A 23,400-nucleotide genomic window follows, 5' to 3' on the forward strand; every position below is an offset into this window, starting at 1 on the left:
GCCAGACCTGATCGCAGCCAGACCTGATCGCAGGCAGACCTGATCGCAGGCAGACCTGATCGCAGCCAGACCTGATCGCAGCCAGACCTGATCGCAGCCAGACCTGATCGCAGCCAGACCTGATCGCAGCCAGACCTGATCGCAGCCAGACCTGATCGCAGGCAGACCTGATCGCAGGCAGACCTGATCGCAGGCAGACCTGATCGCAGCCAGACCTGATCGCAGACAGACCTGATCGCAGCCAGACCTGATCGCAGGCAGACCTGATCGCAGGCAGACCTGATCGCAGGCAGACCTGATCGCAGCCAGACCTGATCGCAGCCAGACCTGATCGCAGCCAGACCTGATCGCAGGCAGACCTGATCGCAGGCAGACCTGATCGCAGGCAGACCTGATCGCAGGCAGACCTGATCGCAGCCAGACCTGATCGCAGACAGACCTGATCGCAGCCAGACCTGATCGCAGGCAGACCTGATCGCAGGCAGACCTGATCGCAGCCAGACCTGATCACAGCCAGACCTGATCGCAGCCAGACCTGATCACAGCCAGACCTGATCGCAGCCAGACCTGATCACAGACCTGTTGAATGATTCCTACAGAAGCTCTTTCTAAATAGTCCTCGGGGTAAATCTAATTTCATCCTGTAGGTGGTGCTGTTTTTTTCCATAGCAGGAAGTCTGTTTGTCCAATCAGGAGACACGAAAGCGACAGCGGCACCGTCGCCTTCCTGTTTTTCTCCCAGAGTTATGGTGTGTTGTTTGAGCTCAGCATCGCTGCCTCTGCCACGCTGCTGCCGCTGACACACAAACAAGCTCTGCTAAATGGAAATAAATCTTTAAACTCTCTGTGGGGATGTGTGAGGATCAGGGCATGGAGGCAGTTTGTCGTGCAGGCTCAACTCGAACAGAGGAAGTGACGTCCGAAGCCTCTGAGCTGAAGGCCTGTGGACACAGCGGCTTCTTGGTGATTTAATTGGCTGACTGTGACTCTGTGTTCATTCTGCTCTCAGCCAACATTTTAAGAGCGAGATCTCATCTCAGTGATTTTCGCTCGTTTAAAGGAGATGTGATCTGGGCCGACACGGAGGCGAAATCCACTGAAAAACAGCGTGAGAGGGCAGCGTGTCACCACATGTGGGCGTGAAACAGAGTGGAGATGGCGTACTCAGCCCCTGATCGATAAGCAGGGGTGGAGAGGGTGCGTGACTGTGCTCGGGTGGGTATGAGGCCACTGGGTGAGTACACTCAAAGACCACAAGGTCAGCTGACACAGGCAGCGCAGGCGAGCCTGCCGAGGGCGGGGAGTTAGGGAGGAAGGAACGCTAACAGAGACTCTGCTGATGAACTCGTGATTCCCTCCAACTTCACACCAGCGTCTGCAGAAGGTCATCAGGACGGCACAGAGCACCGCTGTGATGTCAGAGCAGAGCCTCTGACATCATCAGTGACAAGACCAGCAAACCCACACTGTCCACACCTTTCTCAAAATAAGCTCATCATTTTTGGGTGAGCTTGTAAAATGAAGCATTTCCACAAAAAATGAACATCCTCAGCGAACGTGGTGGTTCCACTAACCAGACCGACCCGTGAGTTTTACCTTAGACATAACAAAACATTTGACCTCGTTTGCTTCAGGAAGTAATATCGACGGACTCGTCATATTTGGTCATATGTAGAGGACTTTGTTTTGTAACTCGGCCAGTGATGCTCAGTAAGGAAGCCGGCACCGACCTCAGCTCTGATATCCTGAGAAAATAACCTCAGAGAAAATAACTAAAAATGATTTTTTTTAGACATAATATAATAATATTATAATAACATTATTATAATAATAATATTATAGTATTATAATAATATTATTATAATACTATATTATAATAATATTATTATAATATAGTATTATAATACTATATTATAATACTATAATAATACTATAATATTATTATAATATTATAATAATATTATAATATTATAATAATATTATTATAATACTATATTATAATACTATAATAATACTATAATAATATTATAATATTATAATATTATAATATTATAATAATATTATAATACTATTATTATAATACTATATTATAATACTATAATAATACTATAATAATATTATAATATTATAATATTATAATAATATTATAATACTATTATTATAATACTATATTATAATACTATAATAATACTATAATATTATTATAATATTATAATAATATTATAATATTATAATAATATTATTATAATACTATATTATAATACTATAATAATACTATAATAATATTATAATATTATAATATTATAATATTATAATAATATTATAATACTATTATTATAATACTATATTATAATACTATAATAATACTATAATAATATTATAATATTATAATATTATAATAATATTATAATACTATTATTATAATACTATATTATAATACTATAATAATACTATAATAATATTATTATAATATTAGACATAATATGTGAACAAAAATTATCAGTTTACGACACTCAAAATGGTCAAATACCATTTTGAGTGTCGTAAACTGATAATTTTTGTCTGTCAGATAAATAAAGGACTTCAGGGAAGAACAATGAGAGTCACTATTCTTTGAGATTATATACACGAACCAAACTGTTATTAAAGGCAGTGTCTGTAATAATAATAAAGAACTTTGCTGCTGGTTGCAGTTCAGCAGTTCCTCTGATTCCATTATTCTCAGAGAGTTTGTTCTTGTTTCCCGTGTTTATGGCGCCTGTGAGCTCACAGATCAGTGATGCTGTATCAGGTTAGGTACCAGGGTCGACGGTCCCTGGGCTGTATTTGACTACAGTGGACGAAGCAAATGAAATTATTACAGAAGTGCCTCTGAGCGCTGTGTGTAATCCAGCCTCAGCAGAAACATCACAAACACATTTTTCTTTGTAAGATTCGTCCCTGCACTCAGGTGAAAGCAGCTTCCTGGAGAGGTGCCGTTTAAATCCAGAGTGCTGTCAGACAGAAGCATGAACCACAGGCAGCTGCAGCAGGACACAATCCTTCAGCTGCACAAACAAGACTGCCGAAGATTCGCCCTGACTCCCTCACTCAGACCCGCCGAGACCGGGTGACTCTATTTGTGTCGGGATGGAGGACGGACGGAAGAACGGGGAGCTCCCCGGAGACTTCAGCTCGGGGGGGGGGCTTCTTGTTTCCGTGTCGCCGGTCAGGAGGAAGCTGCCAGCTGAGGAAGGAGGCCAATAAAGACATTTTATTTAAAAGGAGAAGAATGGAGAGAGCGAGAGTGGAGGGCTCGCTGTGGGACTGACAGCACGGCTCTTTGTGCTCTGTGGGAGGCGAACAAGCTCTCCTCCTGTGCTGGATTCCAGCAGCATGAAGAAAAGGTTTCACGCTGAAGATAAAATGCACGCCCATTGCAACGATTCAAACAGCAGTCAAGAATTTTCCTTCTTGGTGCGATGCATAACCTCCAGGGCTGAAAATAGACGCCAACAATAAAAACAATAGAACTGCAGTTCCTGTGATGTCCACTGAGTTCTGTTAAAATGTCTTAACGTGCCTCGCCTGTGCTCCGTGTTACATCTCGTTATCCTGGTTTCTGTGTATTCCCTGTTTTACTTTGACAGTCCCGTGTTTCCTTCCTGTCTCGTGTGTCAGATTAGGTTCAGCTGTGTTTCCCTGCTGTTACGTATTCCCTCGTTACCTCTGTATTTATTGTGTGTGCTTTCCTCAGACACTCACAGACAGCGAGGCGTCTCTTGGAGAGGCAAACATCTTAGAGGTTTGCCAGTTTGTAAGTGAATCACTGAATGTGTGAAAGCTGCGCTCTGGAATCCTCTGCATCGGCTGTTGTTTGTTTTAGGGTCGGAAAACCGGCGGTGACAGTTTTAAGTCCGCCGAATTTCTTTCAGTCTTTCCATATAACTTCGCTGTGTTCAGCTGTATTCGTCTCCACATTTCAATAAGACGTCCTAACATCCAAACCAACCGATGAGGTCACACTGAACACGTTCATGTTTTCTGCCCGTGCGGTCTGTGGTCATATCCTTATGTGATGTCATCCACAGACTACAGACAGAATATTAGACACAGCTCACCGAGCTGGCTGGGTTTATGAAAACTGGGATGTGGTTTTGTCGTACGGCCGCTCAACAGCCTTCCAGTGAAGATGTTCGGCTCTTTGTAATCAGTAATGAGACAGCTGAGCCTCCGGCTCTGCTGAGGATTCCTCGGCAGCTGATCGTTCCTGGCCTTTCAGCCGTGTGTTGTCATCTTCAGGGAATTTCCAGAGAAAACTCACAACCGCAGCATCTGTAAGCAGAACGGCGTTAACGGACAGCTGGAGAGCGCTTTAATTAGCGGTCGTCTCCTTTCTGCAGCAGCTCTGCTCTCTGACAGCTGCGTCTTCATTAGCTCTCGGGGTAATCACTTCACACCCTCTGCCTAAATAACCTCGGAGGCACTTTAGCCCCCGAGGAGCATTTTAAAAGGGTGGTCTCGCTGCTAATTGGTGCTTTTCTGGAAACCCGGAGGTGCAGGACCTAACGGAGATCAGGTCTTTTGTGCTTCAACCTGCCGAGTTCAAATGTGTTTAGCTCAAGAGAGGTCATCATTATAGGTCACCACTCCCCAGGCTGTTTCTCATTCCTCCTGTTTCATCTGTAATAATAAGGCTACTCTGTTAGTCAGTCCGGTTTCTGAACTGGAGTATCTGCACGTCCGGTTGCCACCATGGAGCATGAAGGAGGAGCTGTGCTGGTGTGGCCTGAGCTCGGAAAGAAAAGCGTCAGGACTTCTTTAAGTTTCTTGAAGACGTTTCATCCGAGAAGCTTCTTCAGTTCTAAGAGCAGCTGGTGGAGAGTCCCAGATTTAAGTCCTGTGGGAGTGTCGTGGACCTCCTATTGATCCTCTGCCTAATCACATGAGCCGAGGTGTGAAACTGGGTGTGGGTCCCAATCAGCCAGGGTTTCAGGTGAGCTCATTGTGAAACCTGGCCCCACCCTATCATGTGATTTCCTGAGGTCAGATGGCCCAGGATGTGAGTGGGCGTTAAGGCGTCTGGGAAGGATCTCAAAACTGGATTATAGACGCAAACAGTTGGTGTCGTAAGCCCCGCCCTCTGGGTGGGAGCAGCAGACTCCAGAAGAAGGGGCAGAATGATGGAGCGCTCTGTCAGAACCTCCACCCAGCTGACATGGTCTGACAACCTCATGACGCTGACTGAAGGATGAAGAGACTCTAAAAACATCAGGTGTCTGTTGGTACACGTCACATGCTGCTGGCATCTTCTGATCATCTCTCCTTTTTATGGAAACCTCGCAAGAGAAATTGTTGGAAAACTCCTGAGAGAATCAGGATGGCATGTGATGTATAAATGTTGCATCCATCTGGAAGACCCTTGTGGATTAGGGAGCAGCTGAAGGAAGATGGCTGCAAAGATGCACCCCCATCAAAACACAGACATTAACGGTGTTTTCTGTTTTAGAGCAATCTCTGGTTTGTGTCACAGCTGCAAAAGAATTCCTTGGAAATCTTATTGAAATGTGGAGACGAATGCCAGCTGAACACGGGGAATTTATGTGAAACGTTTGAAAGAAATTAGGCGGACTTAAAACTGTCACCGCCCGGTTTTCCGACCCTAAAACAAACAACAGCCGATGCAGAGGATTCCAGAGCGCAGCTTTCACACATTCGGTGATTCGCTTATAAACTGGCAAACCTCTAAGACTCCTGCAGGGCTGCCGCGCTGTCTCTCGGAGAGTCTGAGAGTGAATGTGTTTCGCCGTGTAACTGTAATGGCGTGTCACAGCGTGTGAGCCGTGGTGTCGCTCAGTCTGACTCTCACTGAGCCATTAAATTGATTGAATAGCTGAAGGAGAAACAGGGTGAACAGATACCTGCCTCACAGGGAGCTTTCTCCTTCAGGAGCGTTGGGCAGAGGACTCCAACCACAGCAACACGTTCTTCCAGCAAATTAAATATTAACTGCATCTACTGTAGCTGCTCCAGCAGGAGGAAAACTACATGAGAGGTTTCTGGTACAATATGACACGATCAGGCTACACGTCAGGCATCAAACATTTAAATAACCTGCCTGATATCGACTGCTCTAAAGCTCTCCTGTGCAGTACGCCGTTTATGTTTTGGAAGCTTTTCCAGCATATCCAGCAGATTTAGACTGGATCAAGATCTGAGGAATTCAAACTCCATCGCCTTTAAATTCCCATCGAGATCCTCAAACTTTAAGAATGATCCTTCTGGAAGAGCCCACTGCCATCAAGGGATACCGCTCACATGACCGCGGGGTGTCCGTGGCCTGAAGACATGTTTGGGTACATGTTTCATGTCAAAGTTAGATCTTCAAGAATCCAAGAACTGGATGGTTCCCAGCAGGAGTTAAGCTCTGATGGTGATGGTGGCTGATACTTGAGGGGTCTGGATGTGATTCATGCTAAGCTAACAAAGTTTCAAATATAACAACATTCTGCTGTGAGCCAGTCTGTGATTGAATCGGGTCAACGGGGCAGTTACATGCAATCCGTTTGTGATCATTCAGCAAAATCACAGAGTCAAGCAGTTCCTCCACACGCAGAGATGCAGCTGCTGCAGTCAGCCAGAGGCAGAGCATCATCCTGTGGAGACAGGTTTCCTCCCACCAGGCGACCTGTAGCACCTTTTGATCGTCGCTCATAGTTGAGCAAAGATGAGCAAACAAACATAAGGGAAGAACAGGTACCAATGACGTTATCATTAATCAGTGAGACATGTTTTATAAGAAAGCAAAAGGTAAAATAAACATTATTGTCATGTACACGAAACTGATATCCTATAAATCCACATAAACACATATTTAATTTGACTTCCTGTAAACAGTCAAAGAACACACAGCTGAATCACAATCATTTCCCAGCAATTACAACAGTCAGTGAACGCATCACGCTTCAAACACCGGCTCTCAGAAGACAGAGGGTTGGAGTATGACTCACACGCGGGTCGGCTCAGGTTTTAGAGGACAGCCGCTCACCTGCCGTCCATCGATGGCGCCTCTCATCTCTTTGAACGTAGCCTCGAACTCACCGATGTAGTCGTGTTTCCCGTTTGAGTCCCAGTCCCATACGGTGCACTGAGTGGACACAAAAACAGAAACAGTTATTCCATCCGAATGATCCAAGGCCGGATCCCAGCTTCATCACTGTTCTGTGTCCTGCTATTTACGGCTGTGACCCACAAAGCTTCTGCTCGCTCATTAATTGGATGTTTTGCCTTGAACTGAAGGAGATCATTTCAGACTGAACCTGTTTTTTTGTTCTTGTTGTTTTTAGGTCACAGCTTGTTCGGCAAATCGAAACACAGAAGCGGTTCAGCCCGGAGCTGAGGTGTGAGCGGTGCATGGCAGGAGGAGGTCTGTCCAAGTCTCCACATCAAATAGGATTTCCTGTATTCACGTGATTGTGTTTCTGGTTTATTTCGGCACGCTGTGGTTTCTAACGAGTCGACCGCGTCTCTCTGGGCAGACTGAAGGAAACCACGAGGAGGCATATAGAGAGAAAGATATTAGTTTGGTGCAGCTTTTAAAAATCATTCACATTCATTGAAACTGTGAAAATAAACTTGAGTAAAACTCAAAGCGAAATATAACAAATGCAGCAGCGGTTCGGTGATGCAATGGAAACAGACACTCGTGTCATTAATATGTAGATTCAGAGCGTCGCTGTTAGGATGTGAAATAAATATGAGGATGTGTCGAGCCCGAGTTAAACCACACTGTACCGCACTTCAAAGAAACGCCCAGCTGGAGGCTTCGTCCACCTGACGAGTCCTCCCAGCGGAGCGAGCGGACAGCTCGCACTGGCAGCACCGGGACCAGAACGGGAAGTAAACGAGAAGAGACGGCGGACTGAATCCAGGACAGTTTGACAGGGTTCATGAAAAATAGATGGGAGGAGGTGAAGAGGAGCGCTGGCAGTCTGCGAGCCGGAGAGGAAGAGCTGCATGACTTTACAAACACACACAGTCTCATGTTCCAGTTCCACTCTGCTGGTTTAATCTTTTCATATATTCATGCAGGAGTTTCACTGAACATGCACTGCGTGTCCCATCCATCTTTGTGAGGACCAATTAGTTTTATGAGTCACTGTTTTCTGAGTGCGTGCTCAGAGGCTCTACACAGGAGCTCTGTAAACCTGGAAACACTCGGGAAGTTTGAGGATTTAGAAACGTTCTGACATGTAAAAAGTTTGACTATGTTTCTACGTCATCCGTCAGAACGAAGCAGATCGCTGATGCTGATCGTGTCAGAGGTCAGACCGACTCCTCCTCAGCGGCTTGTCCAGCTAAACCAACCTGTAGCTGTGGTTCACATCTGTGCCTCAAGCGTCCAGCTGAAAACTGATGAATGCAATTAACAGCAACTAAATCAGGTGATTTTAGAGGCTAAACCTGAAAAAGGAAAGACAAACCATGGGCCTCGGTCTCCTGATCCAACCAGCTCTTCAGGGAGCAACTCTAGTCTGAGCTCGTCACCGTGTGTCTACGGCTGAGCCCAGACGCCCTTCAGAGGAAGCTCACCTCCATCATTTGTATGAACCATCTCATTCTTTCGTTCACCACCCACAGCTCGAGGCCGTTGGTGAGATCTACATCGCTGCCTTCATGCCCACAGTGGGCACTTCACCATCAGAGTTCTTCACACTCAGCTGCAGACCACCAGCGTGAGTCTAAACATGAGCAAATTGAACATCATCATCCACACAAAGCACAGATGAGATCCTCAGCCCACCTGAACCTGTGCCCAAATTTCCTGAGCGTTAATGTCGTGAAAGAGTCGGCGATGGAGTCGAAGGCCCCGGAGGTCCAAGCAGACCAGCTCCCCGCTCTTTAAAAGTACCACGTGTGGTTGTCTTCTGCAGGTTTAACTCACTGACCTACTCCCAGTTAAACAGACACGACTGCAGAACCTGTGCAACAAATGAGCCGTTCTACTGTCTGGGCCATGAGCACCTTCATCATCAGAAGATCAGGAACATCCTCAGAAACAGGTACAAACCCTCCTGTGGGCTCAGAGGACGCCTCACAGTGGAGGACTGTGGAAAAGATGAATTTCCTTATGAATCTTAGGGATTAGTGACAGAAACAGAAGACGATACAACAACACATCAAACCCACACAGAGACTCAAATCTGACCATCCTTCAGAGACATCCTCCACCCTCTGTTTTGATCTCTGAGAAGGATTCGCCCTGCGGCAGTAATGAGCCCAAACACTCGTCGAAGCTTTGAAGAACTACTCGACTTTGGTAAAAACGTGCCTGTGTTTACTGAAGGGATGAGTCGCAAACATCTGGAGTCAAGTGTGCGAGCAAATTAGATCAGTGTGGGTAAATCTGCATCTGCTTTTATATGCACACGTTACTGAGTCTGATTATTTCTGGGTGTAAATGTGTGTGTGTGTCCTTCCCTCCTCATTATACTGACGATCAGCAGCAGCAGCGATGGCAGCAGCTGTGTAAAAACCTCCTCTTCACACAAATTAGCAGAGCCATCCGGGATTAAAGAGAAGAAAAGGGATCACAGCGCTTTCTATTCATCCACCTGAGAGGCGACACGCTGAGAGTTTTAATGAGCTGTCACACTCACGGCTTCATTCACTCAGCTGCATTAGCAGCTCAGAGGATGCATCACCCAAATCCTGAGACCTGTGATGTCCTGTCTCAGAGAGCAGCCTCACCTTTAACGTCGATAACCGGGAGCCGGTGTCACGCAACAATAATGCGAGCTGTTCCTGCTCCTTTCTCATCCTGCTGATCTTAAATGTTTTCGTCCTGAGTTTGCAGATAACTCATCTTTAGTATTTCTTCTTTCTTCAGCATTTTGGATCATTTTCTGCTGCTTTGTTGTAAAATCACTCATTCTTTCTAGGTGTGTCAAATATCTTCACATCTGTACTAAAATAAAACTGTGGCGTGGGTGTGGTCTCTGGCCGGCTGCAGAGGAGGGGTGATGCAGCGAGCTCCCGGGGCGGCGCAGGGGCGGGGTCCGTGCACCTACGCGATGCTATCGTGCCTTCGGCTCAGATGCTGCTGAGCATTTTTCAACACTATTTGAACAACTTGTGTCCAGTCCCTCTGAGTCGTCCTCCGTAGATGGATTACTCTCTCATCTGGACTCTGTTTGTAAATCTGCCCTTGATGTTGTTGCACCTCTAAGACTCAGGCAGTGTAAACCCAAGGCCGGTCCTTGGCTAACCGATTTTACTCGAGCCATTAGAAGAGACTGCAGGAGATGTGAAAGGCGATGGAAAAAGGACAGGCTCTACGTCTCTCTGGAAGCTCTTAAGACGAGCTGGAAAGCTTACCAGAGGGCAGTAAAGACCGCCAAAAACTCCTATTTTTCACAACTTATTGCTGTTAATTCACATAACCCTCGTGTTTTGTATAATACGATAAATTCTGTACTGAATGTAGAGGATCGTGTTCTTTTGCAGTCTTCTGAGGTTATGTGTAATAAGTTTCTTAATTTCTTTGTGGACAAGGTTGCCAGTTTGAGACCCTCCACTGTTGACCCGGCTGAGATGTTCCCTGTTTAAATTTGCTTGTTGCTTTCCAACCAATTGTTCTACCTGAACTCGAGAAGCTTGTGTTAACTGCTAACCCGTGTGGTTCTCTGAATGATGTCGCTCATCCCCGTTTTCTGAAAGAGGTGTTTCCTGCTGTTGGACCACATATTCTGAACCTAATCAATACCAGCCTCTTGTCAGGTCAAGTACCAAGCGGGTTTAAGCATGCAGTTATTCATCCCTTACTTAAGAAGCCAGGCTCAGATATTTCAGTTCAGTCAAACTGTAGACCCATCTCTAAACTTCCTTTTCTGAGTAAGACCTTGGAAAAGGTTGTTCACACTCAGCTGATGGATTATCTAAACAACTCTCAAACGTTTGAAGTTTTTCAGTCCGACTTTAAGCCGTTTCATAGCACAGAGACAGCTCTCATAAAGGTTATGAACGATATCCTGGTAGCGGCAGACTGGTAAACACGTAGTGCTTATACTACTAGATATGACTGCTGCATTCGACACAGTGGATCACGACCTGCTGATCTCTCGATTACAGCTTTGTGTGGGCATTTCTGGCTTTGCACTCCTGTGGATAAAATCATATCTGTCAAACAGGAGCTTCTGTGTTAAGTTGGGCTCGTCATCGTCCTCTGTGGCCCCTCTGCCGTGGGGTGTACCACAGGGATCTATTCTTGGGCCATTACTGTTTTCATCTCCTGCCACTGGGTGCGATCTTTCATAAACACAAAGTTTCATTTCATCTATATGCTGACGATTGCCAGCTTTATTTTCCTTTCAGTCGTTCTGATAGCTCCACACTTAGACTCCTGCTTGATTGCCTTAGCGATGTTAAGTCATGGATGGCTCTAAACTTTTTACATTTCAATGAACGTAAAACGGAAGCAAAGTGCTGCTCATAGGGGGTCATATGATTGTTGGGTTTTTCTCTGTATGTACTATTGTAGGGTCGACCTTACAATGTAAAGCACCTTGAGGCGACTGTTGTGATTTGGCGCTGTGTAAATAAAGTTGAATTGAATTGAAGTTAGGACTCATGATGTTATAATACAGGGTATAAGTTATTGTGCAGCTATAAAGACTTTACCTTGCCTAACTAACAGCACTGTGCAAGAATCTTGAGCCAAGTCTAATTTCTCTTTCTGTTGTAAGAAAAATGAACAGCAGGTGCAGCGATTTAATGACACGTGTTTGCACAATTCTAACAATCTTCATCTTTATTCCTCAGCACAGCCCGAACTCTCTCAGGCAGCTTCCTGTGAGGAGCTTCAGCAGTAGTTCTCCAGGCTGCTTCTTTGGATGTTTCTGCCTGTTGTTCTGTTCTCTGTCAGGATGATCCCACGCGGCTTCAGTAAGGCTGAGGTCCGAGCTTCTGGGCCTCGTTCATGTTCTTAAACATCGTGCTCCACGATGAGTCATGGATCGTGGAGCAGTGAAAGCACTATCTATGCTTTCACTGCACAGACGGTGTGTTTGGATCATTGTCACGGTGAAAAATGAAGCTGCTGTCAATCAGATGTTTCCAGATGTTACTGCATCTGGTGGCTCAACACCTGACTATTCTTTTCAGCATTTGTAATTCTATGAATTTTGATAAGATCTCTAATGCTCCTGGCGAATGAGACGTGTCACGAGACATGAAGTGCTTAAGTAGAGTATCTTGATGCATGCTCAGCTGACTGCATGTTTCCCGAACCTCATAAAAAGTTCATTCAGTGGTGCAAATGTGCTGTTCATAAGGTTGGAAACCTGCAGCCAGCTGAGCCTGAAACATTTCTCCCACTGAAACGTCCAGATGAACAGAATCAACCTTTTGGGACTTAAGTAGATCAGAGAAGCACTATATAAGAATTGGTCCATTTACCATACATACTGATGATGATTTGAACCAAAAATGCCCCAAAATGCCTTTCCTCCCACTTCTCTTCACTAAGAATGGCTTCCTGACAGGCGCTCTTCCTCTGAGAACATTTCTGATGGGTCAACAGTGAACAGCAGATGAATCTCCTCAGTCCTGTGTGAGGTCTTTGCTGAATTTTTCACAAGAACATGAACGTTAGATGTTGTTCCTATTATCTAGATAGCTTTTTAGCCCTCCCACGCCCCCTTTGCCTTTTGTCCAGCAGACACACAGCACACCGTGCTGAGATACGCCACATTTTCAGCTAACAGAAATCTGGGAATCACCCTGTTGGTGCAAAAACACTGTGTGGGCGTCACAGTGGTGAACCACTGCCTGTGATACGTCGCCCGGCCGACGACTGCTCTTCTGTCTTTTGGCTAAAGGCACTAAAATGTAATTAGCAGGAAGTTAGCTAGTGTGGCCAGTCTCTGCATCGTACCAGCTCAGGTGGATTTTCTCTGTAGCTGTAAACAGATAATTACAACACTGAGCTTTCTCATATCTCTGAGCTTTATCCAGGTGTTTGGAGCTATGAGACACAGGGCTGTTCATGTAACAGAAACCTCCCCCACATCTGTGTTCACCTCACAGAAACTATCTTGCCTATGGAAAAATAAAACATTAATATCAGAGCAGCATTTTAATTTGAAAGGTTTTCTCCTCCGTGATGGATGTTTAGGTGCAGTAACTGGGCCTCGGCGCTAAATTAGCTTTTAGAAGCAGCAGGTTTTCAGCCTGAAGCAGAACATGAAGCAAACAGCCTGCTTCAGTCTGCTAAAGCTGCCGATGACAGTTATTAATCACCTTTATTTGTCTCCCTTCAGGAAACCATTAAATGATATGCAGCAGCGATAAGCCTGCCTCTGTCTGATCCCCATTTAATAAAGTCCGTCTCTATTCATCTATGTGCAGCTTTAACCTGACAGCCGCACAGGCTCTGATGAAAATGGCTTCAGGTAACGATAACAAACCTCCACTCGGACGGGATTTATCTCTGCAGGTGAATTTTAATATTACCTGCCTGTTTGCTGATCTCAAGAGTTCTTCTCAGCTCCTCCCCAGCTGTAAGGACCTGAGATCGGACCTCCTCCTGTTTCGCATTAATAACAGATTGTGTTATCAGTGTTTGGGCATCGTAGCAGTTTTTCTTAATCAATCTGAGAACAGTGTGATCGTTTTTATTTTGAAAGTCTTGCTGGAGGATCGCAGCTCAGTTCTAACAAGTAAAGACACAAACAGCCTGCCTGCTGCCCCTCGGTAAGCTTCCAGAATTCGCCCACTACGAAGAAAGCAGGGTTTAGTGAGGGAGGTCTTAAACGTGGCTGTGATTTATGCAGTCAGTGAAATCCCCGTGTGCGTGGAGTAGATCAGATTTAAAGTCAACGTTTCCATCTTATCTGCTCAGCTTTTTAAAAATGTTTTTGCCATAATTTGACCCTCGGCGCCTCGTCTGTATTAGCTGGCTCTTTTTTCTTACTTTGAAATGTTTTTTTTATAAATTCCTGCATTTTCTAAACTGCAGTTTGCTGAACTTTAATTTGAATCAGAAGAGGTAAAAGAAATGTGGAGGTAAGTCATAGTGGCTGTGAGTGCACGGCATGCTTTTAATGTGAAACAGTAAATCCAGCTGTCAGAAAGAAAACAATGTTTTGTTGTACAAAGTAAACCGGTTCTCCTCCCGGCTGAACCAGCCGGAGGCCAGCGGGCAGCTGATTAAACCGCCAGCTGTGAAATTAGTGGGTAGCCCGCTGTACCACCTGAGCCGGCTCCCTCCCCCTGTCTTAACTTTACCATCAACACGTCCAACAGTCATTTCCAATGGTGCAGTTGTAATATTTGCTTGCGTGTGATTGACGGGAACACCTTAACGAAACATCTCGCAGATTAAAAACGCTCTGGTTTGTAATTCTGTGTGATCCATGTAACTCACTCCTCCACCGTCCCACTGCTGCAGGCGCCTCTCCAAAAACTGTGTGTGAAGTGTGACGGCTGTGGGAGGTTTAGCAGAGACGGAACAACCGCGCGCAAGATTGCTGGACTGGAGGGAGGAAATATTCAGGGGAAACTTATTTAAAGTTGTGAATTTATCAGAAAACACTTGGGATTATAATGTCATAAATTAGCAGAAATTGTATCTATTTTTTGCTTTGTATCTCGTTCCAGCTCCAACATTCAAATGGAGATACCCGGACCTCGTCTCCTCACAGTTATCATCTCTCCAGCAGGTCCCGGGTCTCCTCTCAGGAGCAGCTGAACATGCCTGAAACATCTCCTTCCTCCTGGAAACACCTCACTCAGACCCTGAAGCACGTGAAAGGGCTCCTTTCTACGTGGAAGAGCAGCGGCTCTACTCTGAGATCCTCATGAAATTAAAGAAATTAGAATCACAAACTGTAAACTTTGGAATTACACCGTATTACAAAAAGGTTTCTATTAAAACACATTTATATTTTCTGCAGGGAATAAGCTGGAACTGGAAGCACAGGCTGCCCTCTGATCACAGGAGCCCTCCCTCAGTCTGCAGCAATCTAAAATTCATCATTTCCTTGGATCCATTTCCCCTCGGGACATCCCGCTGTCCTGCTGCTGATCATTTCACTGGAGGTGGCTGACCTCCTCAAACCTCATCTCTGTGCTGCTGACAGGGGGTCCAGCCTCCGGCCCCCGTGACTGATTGAAGGAAATTCGGGTCACAAATGGTGGATAATGAATAGAGGGCAGGAAGAGCGATGATGGATGTGTTCCTCTGGAGTCACTCGGCTCTGTCAGGTAAAAACCTCCCGTCTCTGGGACAAACGGAGCCGTAGTTTCAGGTTACAAACAACAGAAAAGATGCAGGAGACTCGGTGAAGCAGTCGATGCAAAGTTAGTTTGGAAATGTGCAAAAATTCCAGCAGTCAATAAAACTCGAATAAACAAAGAATGAAAAGTTTTGCTTCACTGCTGACTGAAGTTTGACCTGCTGCTGCAGCCAATCAGACGTCTGCATTTAGACTGGAGCCACAACATCCATCGACTGACACAAGAGACACCAGACTGTGTGCACTTGCAACCTGTGAGGACATGACGAGTGTGCAAAGGGTCGCAGCGCAGGGACAAACTCAGCAGTGTAAGTGAAAGCAGCTCTGACTGCAGCCACGTGGAGACATTTATAAAAATAGGTTTTTGTCCTTTCATCGGCTGTCAGAAGATCAAAGTCTGGTTTTATGATGAAACATCTCCCAGGACTCTTTGCTCCATGTGTAGTCACGGCTTTAAAAACTGCTGAACCAACGTCTCGATGTTACCAGGACGTCGGGTCAAGACAAACAATGAGAAGGAAAATTCACTCAGTGATAACTGTCTGTTTTCCTGTCTGTGTGGGCTGTATCCCAGGATCCGTCCTCGGAGGCGGAGCTTCCATCATCTCGCCTGTGCCTCATTCAATCAGCAGGACGGTTTTTAAACCAGCACTTCCTTCCACTCCTCCCCAGTTCGTCCTGCTGCCTTTGGTGTTCCACCGGATTCACCTCCTGCTGTGTTCACTCTTTGGCGCTGCTTCAGTTCTCCTCTACAGTCTGCCCAATGATCAGCTCGATTACCTGCCTGCCCTCCTGCCTGTCATATCTCCTTGGATGCCCTCTGGGGAACAGGACCTCCACATCTCAACGTGTTATCTCCCCACATATGACACTCTCATGGACACCTCCCTCAGATCAAGACTGTCTAAACCTGCAAAGTTTCCGTTCTGTCGCTCTCTTTGTGCCTCCCCGTGATTAATCACTTCCTGGCCTCGATCTCCCACGGTCCCCTGCCCCGTGTCGCTTCTACTCGTGTAAATTCTTGTGTTAACCTTGAATCTAATTTCTGTGAATAAATTCTTGTAAATAGTTCATCGTGTGTTTGAGCAGTGGCTGCTACCTCCGTGCAGAGGCTGATAATCGGCGTCTGTCTTTTAAGATTTAATGCGACATGACCGTTCAAACAGCAGTCGCTTTCTAAAACAGCAGATATGTATCAGATTCAGGACCAAATACCAAAGTGACCCAGGTTGGATTTGAAAATATCGGATTTGTGCCGTTCACACTGTCATAGCATGATCGGATAGATGAGTCGCAGAGGGTCAGGAAAGTCGGATTTGCAGTATGAACGTAGCCTTTGCGTTCGACGGAGTGAATGGATCCATCTATCTGTCCATCCTGCCTTAAGGGAATTGTTGCTGTTCAGCACTGATGTGTCCGTTTCCGTCTCAGAGTGTGATGTGTGATCATAGTTGGATGAAATCCTACAATCCTCCTTGACTTCCTCTGAGGTTCAATTTTTTCTTTGTCTATATGAAAGTGCAGGTGAACCAAAAATCATCAATAAGCTCCTTTTGTGACGGTCAGAGGCACGAAGAGAATCCAGCTCACTCAACACTAATTAGCATCAATTTGCCTCATTTTATAGACTTTACATGTAACTGTTAAAACTTCAAAGGACAAACCAAAGGTCGTGACCCTGACCACGAACAAAGTGACAAACTTCAAAGGAGAGATTGTCACTTTGTTCGTGGTCAGGGTCACGACCTTTGGTTTGCTTTCAGAGCGGATGAACAGCAGAGCGTCTAATGACTTTGATGTTTCTCGAAATCGAGTTCAGTTTCAGCAAAATGTGCAAAAACTGTTGGTTTTAACACTGTTTAACTGTCAGTGAAAGGTCTTTGGAAATGATGTTCGCAGGTTTCTGTGTTCTGCTTGTTCCTGAGTGGGTTCCTCCCACAGCCCAGTGGCATGCCTGTTGGGTTACCTGCTGATGCTGAGATGGCCGTGGATGTGAGGAACAAGGAGCTGTGGGAATGTGTGTGGTGGACTGTGATCTTTAGTCACAGTGCGTGTGTGTGTGCGCGTGTGTGTGCGTGTGTGTGTGTGTGTGTGCGTGTGTGAGTACCTGCAGTTTGCGTTCATGGTCTCCGCTGCAGAGCGAGTTGAGGGAAACTTTGAAGGTTTTCCACACAGGATTGAGATTATTCATGACGGTCTGAGAGAGACAAACACAGAGCAAGGTCAGGTCTAAAAACAGCTCGCGGTGCGTCTCAGCGGAGCGCTGCGTCCTGCTGCGTCCTGCTGCGTCCTGCTGCGTCCTGCTGCAGTCCTGCTGCGTCCTGCTGCGTCCTGCTGCGTCCTGCTGCAGTCCTAAACGGTGTAAACCTGCAGCAGCTCTGAGGAGAACCGCTGGCTGAAAGGAGTCATCCTCGTTTTTCCAGCCTGGTGTGTTTCCTGGAAGTGTGTGTTGTGTTAATTAAAATGATGCTTTAACACACTTTTCTTCCATCTTTGGTTCATTTAAGTCTGCCTGGATTTCATTTTACTCACAGGTGTAAGAGAAACGCTCTCCTCGGTGTTTCCATGCCACTAAGAGCGATAAGGTCAGAGACTTCCTTAAATGTGCAAACCGACAGCTGCCTGCAAGAAAGAAACTTTTTGGTACTGAGGGCTTGCTCCAAACTGATTGGTGGAAACACTCCCTGCCCAGCAGCTGGCCAATCAGCAGCTTTTATAGGGCCATTGGTTATGTCGAACCCTGCTCTCCAGCTTTATAATAACCACGCAGGGTGAAGCAGCTGGGAGCTGGAAGCAGCTGTCAACTTGTTGCATGACCTTCTACGATCATGTGATGGAAGCACAGCCTCCATCCAGGGAAACTTGTTGCCTGACAGCGGCCTGCTTTTTTCACACTGAGCCGCAGGCAAGGAGCTAAATTGTATGGGAGACGGGAGGAAGTAATCAGAAAGGATGTCCCTGCTGTCAGCTGGGGAGGACTGTTGCTGCGCTCTGTGGGACCTGTTGAAAAATCTCAATGTGCTCACGGATGAGAGGAATCCCAGCTGTGCAGCTACAGCTAACGAATCAGCAGCTTACATATATATAAACAAAACTGCATTGACTGAGAGCTTTAATGCTCTCAGAAGCAAGTTTCTGTCTTTCGACTATATGTTGTCTTTTCCAACTCTCCGTCCGCCTGAATCCCACCGAGGGAGGTGGAGAGTGCAAAGCTTGCATGACCCAAAGAGACACAGCAGACACACAGAAGGCTGAAAATCAGATCAACACAATGAGTCAGCCAAGAAATACCTCTGGGGGAATATCCACCTACCAGGTCACCAAAGTCCATCTAAGCAAAGTCGTAGAAACAAGTTAAAGTTGAACTCACTGTTTACACGAAGAGCCATGAACCAGATTATAAAACATGACTTTTATGGCACCAAAACTAACCACCGAAGCATTATTATTATTAATAATAGTAAACAAGTGGACTGCTGTATTCTACTGTTTTTGACACGATGATGTGTTGAATCCAGTTTGAATAATTCAGCCTTTAATGTTAACGGTGGTGTTTGTGTGAGTGGAGGACGCGAGTGTGTCGATGTGTGTTTGTACCTCCGTTCTGTAGACGAGCTGCAGCGTGGCGTCATCGTTCAGTCTGTGGATCTCCAGGAACGGATCCGATTTACTGAAGAAGTCCTAAAAGTGCAAACGCAGAGTTCACTGCAAACACCAGAGACACAGTCGGGACATCCAGTCTGATCATGTTCATACTGGCTTTATATGCAGCGCCCCCTGGTGTTTGTACACAGAGTCTGTTTCCAAACCAGCACAGACTGGATATAAAAGATGGACGTAGCCACCAGATGGTTTGTGGACATTTTGGATCCTTGAGTTTAGAGTTGTTGCTGTCACATGTTGGTTTATTGGAGCTAAAATGAGTACGAGGCTAACAATATCAGCTAACCATAGCTAGCTTAGTCAGCAAGCTGAATCCACGGTCATGGATCGGAAACCTAAAGCTGCACATTATCTGTGTAATGTGATTACATTAACATGCTCCAGAGCACAACAACATTCAGACGTCTCAGTGTCGGGACCCATCTGTCAGGCAAAGAGGCCACGCCCACAATAATAAACAGGTAAGTTATAAAAACCTGGTTTGGTTTCAGTGAAGTTTTAATAATGATTTAGTTTTTGTGATATTAGACGTTTTTGGTTCCTGTTTTCACTTCTTAGTTATTGTTCTAGTGATGAGGTTCAGTTTTACCAATATCATTCTGATCAGTAGTGTTAGTGATAGAAGCAGTAGATTGTGCTGTGGTTTTCTGGTTAGTCTGGTGTTTCTGTCTCCTAGTTTCTGTGTTTTCTGCCTCTGTTGTTGTGTTTTGTGTGCAGCTGTCTCTGTTTTACTTTGATAGTTGGCTTCCCCTGATGTCCTGTTTTGGATTGGACTTCCTGTATGTAATTATATTGATTATTGATTATTTCCCGTTCAAAAAGCCCTGACTCCTTTGTCTGTTTTCCTCTGTGGAGTTTCTGTCGTCTGGATTTTTACTGACGTCTCCAGACTTTGATCAGTTTTTAAATGCATCTTGTTTCTTTTCTTTGTTTTTAGTTTGCTTTAACATGAAACATTTTAAAATCTGCTGACAGAGGTGATTGTTTTGCGTTATCAGAATCAGAATACTTTATTGATCCCTGGGGGAAATTATTTTTTGTTACAGTGCTCCATTATAAACCAACATTAAGACAAGACAGACAATACGCTAACTAAGAATAGTACAATATATACATATATATATATATACATAAGTCACTCATTAATAAATAGCTGGAAAGAAACGTGTAGTTGTAGCAGTAACCAGTGTGTTAAGTGAATGCGTTGTACAGGGAGCCACAGGCAGGAAAGATTTCCTGTGTCGTTCAGTGGTGCTTTTCGGTAATCTCAGTCTCTCACTGAACGTAACCACTGAGTAATGCTTTCATTCAGTAAGTACAGAAAGCGTCAGTGACTCTCAGGCTTGTGATGTTTACCCTGTCGCTGTGATCATTACTTCACTGATGCTGTGGCGTGGGTTTCAGAGCCCGCCATGCCTGAGACTCCTGCAGTGACTAATGACTCCCACTCATGTTCACGGTGGCTGTTTGACTGTTAGCCCTGTGAGCTCTGAGTACTGTAACCCCACACAATGCTATCAGGATGTGTCATTTCTCATTAATGCAAAACACTGATACATGCATCAAAAACTGTTTATGTTTTTTACTTTTCATCATTTAACCTAAACTAAAAAGGTCTTCCTGTGACCGTGTGGTGTATGGGGCAGACGTACTATAACTACTTAGAGTACACTTAGCTTTCCAAAGTTCTGTTTGTTGTTGTATTTATATTATGTACTTTGAAACGCTGCAGCTGAGCTGGTGCAGATGTTCTGCAAACTGCTGAAAAAGAAGCCAATACCTGCAGTTCCTCTAACGTCCACCAGAGGCTCCAGCAGTGAGTCGGTCCCCATAGTCCCCCATGTTTAAAAATTGCAGCAGAAGTAAACTTTATGGAGACTTTCCCCATTTACAACAGTTCGCAGAGAGTGGTGAGGTCCTCCAACTTGATAATTCAGTCACTTTAATAGGAAGGTTTCCCAGCGCAGGCAGGTGGAGACGCAGGTGGAGCCTCATCCAGTCCTATGAGTACTTAAACTGGACATAATGTGTCCTGTAGGAGGCTTTTAATGTATTTATATTACAAACATTATAATTCTTAAATCCTAAAATTTTGTATTTTAGAGTTGAATCTTATTCAGTGGTTTTATTTTTTAGTTATTTTGCACTAATTAGCGAAGCATCTGTGCGTTGCATCAATAAACTCTGCAAAAGCAGCTTGCTAATCAAGCTAACTAGCATTAGACGATAAATTCGCATGTCACTCTATTGAGGTAACGTCTGACATAAAAAAACGAAACATAAACTAAACAGAGCCGCAGCCCAAACACTGTCCATGCCCTTCTTACCTTATTATAGAATTTAATTAAAATTCTATTTACAAAAAAATCAAACAAACAAACAAAAGAATTGAAAAGTGACATTTATTAAATTGTTGGACAAAATAAAGAGAAAGACATTCAGGAGGTAAGTGGGGGGTCCTGGTCCAGGTGCAGGTTTTACCTTATCATCCAGCTTCCTGGCGTTGAAGGAGAGCTCGATGTAGTCGTCGTTGCCCGTCAGCTCCTCTGCTGTGATCTGAAAGCACATTTTCCCTTTGATAAGAGCCTCATTATGAAGCCAGGGTGCAGCCATCAACTCAACAACAAACTCTGAATATTCAGATCAGACTCTGTGAGATCAAACGAGCCACCCTGCTCTGGGAGCTCCTCCAAAACAATGAGCAACTTTTAGCATCAAAGTCGAGGAAATGTAAAGCAAAAGGCTGAAAGTGCTCAGTCAGGCTAACGGGGAAAGTGCGCGCGCTGCTGCAGATGAAAACGCAGCACGCGGAGAATCAGAAAAACAACGTTCTGGAGTTTAATGCTTACAGACACACAGGGAAACTTTTAAGGGTTAAAGCTGCGACTTCCAGCATTTCCTGATGCGGGCAGTGTTGTCACTGTCCCGCTGCATAAACCCAGACGTAGTTATAAAAAAGTGTGGCTATATGGCCTGTTGTCATGGTAACGTGATGCTGCCACACCTGGGCGGCAGGTTTAGTGCAGAACAGCAGAAGGTTTCTGATGACGGCCGCTCTCTGCCACTTTTAGCAGTTTGTGGAAAATTCTGACGCGAGTGTTGAGCTTCTGCCAGGATAAACAGACGTGAGGAAAGCAGTTTGTCTGAAAGCATCACTACAGTTCCTGAGCAGCTGCACCTCAGCAGCTCCTAGCTGGATGAAGCACGGCGCAGCCTGAGCACAGCCAGCAATGCAGCGTGCATTCTGACAGTCAGCGTAAGTCAAATCCAGCTGTAAACATGAAAAAGGCCCAACAACATAATCCCTGCAAAATTAATTAAGGCGACATATTACGAGGCAGATAAACAAACAGCTGAGCAAATTGAATCCACAGACTGAAAGCATCACAGCTCATTTCCTGGGCAGTGTGAAATATGTTGTTTGACTAATGAGGAAGAGACGCATTTATAGACCAACATCAGGCCAACAAGGCCTCCAATCAACTGAATGACTCACCAGTCGATATCCTGATAAAACCAGAGAGCTCAAACCTGATGAACGTTTATCATAAACGTCGGTTTCCTGCTGAATCGCTGACATGTTTACATGGTGACGGATGGTCACAGATCACACGTGGAGAGATGTCACATCGCCACACACATGCAAACAACACAAACACACCGTTTATCTTCATGAAAACACAGAGTTCATCTGCAGACGGAAAGAAGAGGAAACAGGGGAAGAGGATAGGAGGGGGAAAAGGAGACAGGACAGAAGGGGACAGGAGGAGGAGGGAGGGGCGAAGGAAACACAACAAAAGCTGCAGCTTCTTCCTGCACTGAAATCCCTTTGAAATAAATCCCCATGAAGCATTTCATGTGTGCACAGAGGTGAAGAGGAACATCAGAGGGGGATTTTCCAGCTGTGAATTTGGGGATAAATAAAGGAGCAAATCTGTGTGAGGAGCAGACGCCGGCCGTCCTCGGTCCAGCTGAGAGGATCCCTGCTATCAGAGCTGCGACCAGAACACCAATGAAAATCCCCGTCTGATGGAGGCTTTAATGTCTGGCAGTCACAAAGTGTAAACGGCACAGAAACAAACTGTAAATTCACAGAGAGAAAAGAGCTGACAGAGAAAAACCCCGAAGGCTTCGGCGTGAGAGGAGGAGGAGGAGACGCTACAGAAGCAACAGGAAGGAGAAGGGCGGGGCTCACCGTGATGATGGCTTTGCCCACCGTGCCTCCAGGTCTGAGCAGAGCTTTGGACAGTTTCCTCTGGGAGATGATCTGTGCGCGCGCACACACACACACACACAGTGTTAATACACACTTTCAGCAGGAAGCTGTCTGACAAAGAAAATTGTGACATTTCTTGTAAATTAAGACATTTTTGTGGAGTGGCCCACCCATAACTTTGTTGTACATATACAATGACAATAAAGGGCTATTCTATTCCATTCTACTCTATTCTATTGTAAATCT

At 45.2% G+C, this 23,400-nt stretch overlaps 1 protein-coding gene across 2 annotated transcripts in view; it reads right to left on the reverse strand.

The window, feature by feature from the left end:
- cpne4a (copine IVa) overlaps nt 1–23,400 on the reverse strand; it is a 103,565-nt gene that overhangs the window by 29,759 nt on the left and 50,406 nt on the right. For both annotated transcript variants that reach the window (XM_084944552.1, XM_084944551.1), the window contains exons 4-8: nt 23,134–23,205; nt 21,420–21,494; nt 18,873–18,956; nt 17,383–17,472; nt 7,028–7,126 (exon numbers count right to left, since the gene is read on the reverse strand). In XM_084944552.1, the coding sequence (XP_084800678.1) occupies nt 7,028–7,126; nt 17,383–17,472; nt 18,873–18,956; nt 21,420–21,494; nt 23,134–23,205 (420 nt within the window). The remainder of the gene's footprint in view (nt 1–7,027; nt 7,127–17,382; nt 17,473–18,872; nt 18,957–21,419; nt 21,495–23,133; nt 23,206–23,400) is intronic.

The sequence above is a fragment of the Perissodus microlepis genome, chromosome 11, assembly GCF_051167445.1.
Source record: "Perissodus microlepis isolate ML-2025 ecotype Zambia chromosome 11, ASM5116744v1, whole genome shotgun sequence".
In the NCBI taxonomy this organism is placed as follows: domain Eukaryota; kingdom Metazoa; phylum Chordata; class Actinopteri; order Cichliformes; family Cichlidae; genus Perissodus; species Perissodus microlepis.